Source organism: Rousettus aegyptiacus, unplaced genomic scaffold, assembly GCF_014176215.1.
Source record: "Rousettus aegyptiacus isolate mRouAeg1 unplaced genomic scaffold, mRouAeg1.p scaffold_m13_p_4, whole genome shotgun sequence".
NCBI lineage: Eukaryota > Metazoa > Chordata > Mammalia > Chiroptera > Pteropodidae > Rousettus > Rousettus aegyptiacus.
Genome location: NW_023416307.1, coordinates 146,968,868 through 146,974,867, shown reverse-complemented (window position 1 = coordinate 146,974,867; position 6,000 = coordinate 146,968,868). Strand labels below are relative to the sequence as shown.

Sequence of the window (6,000 nt, the reverse complement as noted above, 5' to 3'; positions counted from 1 at the left end):
TGCTGTATCTTTTAGCAAGAAATATGATTCCAGACTTTACAGTAAGCTGGCCTATTTTGAATTCCAGAACCTCCGTATCTGTATGCCTGACCTTTTCCCTCCTCACCTCTGCATGCCTTCCATCCCCTAGATACAGCCCCTGGAGAAGTGAGGCCTTGAATGCTCAAGAAAATGACTCTCCTCCCAGCAGGATGCTATCCAGCTGACCAGTCTGGGCCTGTGCATCATGCATGCCTGCTGGGTTTGTTTCTTGACTGTCCATCAAATCCAGTTTCAGTGTTCGCCCCTATTCAGATTTATGTTTTCTCCTGTTTGCACAGCATCTGACCTCTTCCCTCTCCTTCTATGCAATACTGAGAATAAAATGGAATAAGGCAGTAAAAGAAAACAAATCATATAACAAACACAAACATAAAGCACTCCCTGAGCTTCTGCGGTCAGGGAGTTGATGAATATTGTCTTAGAGAAAGCAGCCTCATGTCCAGCAGAAGAATCAGATTTCTGTGAAGACTTCAATCAGGAAATGATTTCCTTCTACAGAAGGAGGGTATCAGATGCCTCTCCCCACCCCACTGTGTGTATACAATGCTGACAGCTGCAAAGGATCCAGCTCAAAGAGTGAAAACTCTTGCCACTGATGATACATAATAGTGGCAGATCTTTTTATAGAGAGGATTGGAGGTCATAAAACCCCACTAAAAGCAGGTGATAAAGACTTGAACTTGAAACAAACACTAAAGCTGAGAACTATAAGGAAATAATCTCAAATTCCTGAAGAGAACAACTTTCTTAGTAAAGATGGTTTGGAGCAAAATAACACGAGAAGAAGGAACAATTTCTCGTGTCATGTAGAAGTGGCACCCATAGGGTACAGAAAACAGAAGTTTTTCTTCTGACCCATAATGGATAAGCATTCGCACCATTTTTTAAAACAAGGATGGATAGGAAATTGATATCAGATTTCACTGCATATGGTGTATTGATACTGAATATATTGTGATGGAGACTTGGCAGCCTCCCATGCTGTCTTTAATTTCAGCTCAGTCTTCATTCGTTTACCTTGACAGATTATAGTAACTGTACTTTGTGATGCAGCTTAACACAGGGCACTCCCGGCAGAAGTTTCTGTCCAAGAGGGAAAAATAAGATGTATACCGCTAAAGCTGTGCTGAGCACGCAATAGAATTGCTGCTCAGTGTTAAGAGCTAAGAGCTAGTGCTCCTATCCGACTTACCCAACAATGCTAATGGTAGCTGTAGCTTAGTGCCAAAGTTTAACTCTTCTGTGTTCATCTCTGGTTTCTGAATGAAGAGCCTCTTCAAATCTAATCCATCCTACTTTTTGAGGCCCGTTCTTGATAAACCATGGCTGAGGTTGTATTCCCTATCTTTCATTCAAAAATCTTTAAAAGCCCCTGCTCACTGCAAACTGTTTTCAAGGTCATGCCAACCAGGTCCACTGTGAATTAGCAAGTGCTCATTCTGTCTGTTTCTTCTATCTAGTCATTACCTACTCCAATCAACCTGAATTATAATGTTCATGTTTTCTGTGTTTCTGTCCTTTTCTTTCAGGCATTTCTCTTGATTGGGATTGTAACTCACCCACCCTCATGTCTGTATGACCAAATTCCACCTATTCAATACGATCCAGATCAAGCGCCTCCCAAAATCACAGCCAGAAGCCATCTGTTCCTTCTCTAAAATCCTATCTTTACATGTATTTTTCACATGAGGCCTAAGACTAATTTCCTATATTTTTAGTCATTTATATACTGAAACCTCATAAACTTCCTAAAAGCAAGGGCTCCACAGACTGTCACGCAAGGTCTTGAAATTAGTAAGTATGCAATAAAATCTTTGTTTGAATAAACAAATGCATAAATCATTCTTGTTCTCTTCTACATTCACTTAGAGGTATAAAGGCTCATATATATATATGACTATTACTATAATTTTATATATGTGTGTGTGTGTGCGTGTGTATACACACACATATCAATTCATTCAACATCAAGAACTTTTTTTTAAAAAAAGGTCCAGATATATTGGCACTGTGCCATTACCTTCCAGGCTCACATATTTGTAAATGAAATAGTGTACATTAAGTCACCAAAAGATGTCATAGTTGGAAGTAGGGTTGTGATATTACATTTTGACATATAACATGGTTTCTATAGAAATAAATTAACTATCTGTACTCTTGTTTTAAGACTCTAATATATATTTTGAAAAGTATATGTTCCTCATAATTTGAGTGTTTTGATATAGTCTGTGATAAAAGGATATTCTGTTCAAAAATGTGTAACTATGCACATTATGTCTTCCTCTTAGAAATTTATAACGTAAAGTGATAGATTAAAGGTTTCCAGAAATCAGATAGCTTTTGAAAAGGTTGCTTAACCTTCATTAACCATTTCTCCCAATTATAATTATCCTTGGCCTTTTTCATATAACAGCTATAAGCATCCCAAGAAAGAAGTCTTCCATGGAAATAATTGCTAAACTACCAGCCTAAATCCTTATTTGGATGCAAAACGCAAACAATTAGTTTTAGGTCCACCCTTAGGCTGAGGTATTCACAATAGTTTCTTTTTGGTCTATAAATGAACAAATGGCCTGTGATGGTAAGTGCCAGGGCAGAGATGTTGGGGGGGCCTACACCTCTGTCCATAGCATGTACTTGTGCATACAGAATATAAACAACAGGAGTATGGGAGTGTGGAGGCATCCCATTACATTCTCACTGCTGGCAAAAGTAGAAGCAGGATCTAGACATGCATTTATCAGATCTCGAAAGCCATTTCTGCTGCAGCATCTTTCTTCTGCAGTTGTCTCTGCTTTGTCCTTGAAACCTCTCTCATAAAGAGGCTCTGGCTCACATGTACCCCACTTATTTTGTTATGATGATTTATAACTTTATTCTAAATCCTCCAACCATACTTACAATTAATTACATAATTCTATTCCCATAATGTTATATAACACATTCTCCTACCCAATCCCACATCCTGTGGAACTATATTAAAACAATAAAATAATTACAGCTGAAATTCATTGGTATCCTAGTTAGAACATTTGGTTCCAACTATTACAGAATAACCAAATGTATGATAAAATTTACAAGAATAAGTCTAAGTGCTTTAAATTTATTTGTACCCATTTTGAATGGTGTCGTATAACTAGGATATAACCAAATATGCAATAAAAGTTTGCTGAATATATGAATGCATAAGTCACTCTTGTTCTCTTTTGTAGTCACAGAAGCACAAAGAAGCATTAAGAACGACTATATCTATATATCTACATGTATCCATATATCTCTATATAAGCTTATAAACTGAGTGGTATGCAATTACAAAATGCGATTGTGATAAAATTATTAACCAACATGAAAAAATGGAGTATTCTGATGATAAATTAAATTCTCAAAATGCTTCGCTAATAAAACTCTCTCTCTACACACTATCTCAAATATTCTAATGTAAAAGACAGAATAGTGTAAGATTTGGAATAACATAATGTTGGATATCAATATTCAGTGAAAGTAGAGAAGAAAGTTCAGTCTGAAATAGTATCCAAAAAAAGTTATGCAATAAAAGTCAAATGCCTAAATGTGACAAAGGGTGACCCATTTGGATGAATGTCCAAAGAGAAAGAAGGTCCATCTTTACCACTAACATAACATATATTTCAAATCCATTGGAAAGAAGGCTCAGTAATTCTAGGAACCATTAAAGAAAAGATCAAAATTTCCTAGGATTCTAAGAAAAGAAGATAAACATTCAGACTCATATTTGTATCCTTGAGTTTGGGATCACTTCCCAAAGCAGATGGCTAAATAGAGAATACATTTCGAAAATGAATCTATATTGGTTGGCTCCCTCCCTCCAGCAAGAGAAGGCTTTCAGTTACTAGGAGAATAGCACCTTTGAGTTATTGACTCACCGCCAAAAGTAGCGGCACTTTACACGGCATGACCCAGTATAATCAGTGGAATTAGACCATGCCTCTTCTGATTTCCCTTGAAACAAAGAAAACTTGTTTTCCAGGTCGATGGTGGAACTTGAATGAAGGTAGAACAGGGTTTGATATATGACTGCTGTTACCAAGATACTCGGATTTTCCTAATAGGGGAACTAAAACTCCATGTATTCAATAGCCCTAAAACTAAAACCAAGGTGTGCATTTGAAAAAATGTGAAGTCTGAATGGATGAAATAGATACCATCTTACTCCCAGGAGCTCTATAGTATTAGGACAAGAAACTACAGTTGGTTAAGTGTTTGCCTACCACATTTCCCAATGTGATTCCAGTTCACTTACAAATGCCTAGCACATCTTTTCAGTGCATTATTTATGAAATAGTGCGCAAAGTGGATGTGACATATAAACAAACACGTGTTGGAAGAGAGAGTGAATCAAACTGGTGGTAAAAACATGACCTTCCTCCATAAGGTCAAATAGTTTTATTTTGATTAAACACTACAATACAGTATATATCCATTAAAAAAAGAAAACTCTATAGTGTATATAAATTATTCCTTCCATTCATCATTTCTTTTCTTTTCCATTACAGCTTTGGTACAATATGAGTTCAGTATATAATTTTTAAATACTTTTAGCATCACAAACTCAACACAAAGTACAAAACTAATAATCCAAATTAGGGATATTATAGTCTACACAGTGGTATTCAGTGGTAGGAGAAAATCTTACCTTGATGAATTCATGTCACTAGCTAAGCTATAAAGGCATACCTAGCAGACATGACAGAAATATGCACCATTAACCAGCTAATGTGTGTATTAGTCTTTTGTTTTGTTTTTTACAGAATACCAGCAGCAATCATTTGAATGTCGAGTAAGTACTTAAGTCCTCAGCCAGTTTTCCCACCTCGCTCCTCTTCGCTTAAAGATCATGAGTAGTATCTGAAGAAACGCACCATAGCCAAAGAGCTCAGAATTTCACCTGCCACCCAGCATTGTTTATACTCGCACAGTTTGTCCTGCAGCTAGCCGACATCACAGGGACAGTGCTGGAGGGACAGTGTGGGCCGATCAGCCGAAGGTTGTTCTGAGGGGTTGGCGGTGTGACGTTACAGTAAACAGGCATTGCACTGGCTGGTAGTGACCCTTGACCTGCCTGGGTAGGTAGCATGATTGGCTGTTGGTATGACTGCTGGGGCAGCCCTTGAGAACCCTGGGTCATTGGCACCTGCAGAAAGACACAAAGAGAAAACCCTTCATGAAGAGGTTATTTTGGAGTACCCAAAGACCTACTGTGGTACCGTGAAAAATCTGCAAGCGTTTTGAGTTAGACCTAATAGTTTACCAGTCCCAGCTCTACCTTTATTAGCTGTTTCACATTGGGCAAGTCACTTAACCTCTCTGATTTCCTAGATCATTTGCATAATGACACCTACTTCAAAATACCACTGAGAGGATTGCAAGGATGATGCACAGTGTTTGGTACACGCCTGCCATGCAGTAAATGCTCAGAAAGTGTCAGTTCTAAGCTTCCCTCCTCTCTCGTCACCCCCCAGGGACTGCAGTCTGGATCTCCCACTCTGGATTTCTCTCAGTTTGGAAAGCCATGCTCCCTCTTTGGTTTTATGCAAGCAAAGTGGCCTGGAGCCATCTATAGGAATAGGAGTTTTTGTCCCTGGCACCTAACTCACTCTCAACCTGCAGCTTTAGAAAATGTCTTAAATGGAGATAGAGATAGAAACTGATACAATGTGAATAAGAACTGTCAGAAGGCTGAAGATAGATGCTTTAGGGCCGGAAGTGCCTGGTACAGCTAAACTTAATGATTAAAGAATTTCACTAAACTTTCATTTCCATATCCAGTGTATTTCAAGATATAAATTATAAAATAATGCGTTTTGAATACCCAATATATGTTTAGTCTGGGAAACGCAGTTGTTAGGCCTCGTAAATGCCCTTTGAATGGAAGCATACATTTCCCATTTTCTATTTATGTATTATAATCTTGATTCAAAG

General features: G+C 37.9%; 1 protein-coding gene across 40 annotated transcripts in view; it reads right to left on the bottom strand.

Moving 5' to 3' along the window:
- Positions 1 to 2,016: 2,016 nt before the first annotated feature.
- Positions 2,017 to 6,000, bottom strand: part of ARPP21 (cAMP regulated phosphoprotein 21) — a 293,441-nt gene continuing 289,457 nt past the window's right edge. For 33 of the 40 annotated variants that reach the window (XM_036219282.1, XM_016123975.2, XM_016123981.2 and 30 more), the window contains one exon: positions 2,018 to 5,212. In XM_036219282.1, coding sequence (XP_036075175.1) covers positions 4,955 to 5,212 — 258 coding nt within the window. In that variant the 3' untranslated portion in view covers positions 2,018 to 4,954. Of the gene's footprint in view, positions 5,213 to 6,000 lie in introns of all 40 variants that reach the window. The other 7 variants (XM_036219300.1, XM_016123994.2, XM_036219302.1 and 4 more) reach the window with 2 other exon arrangements.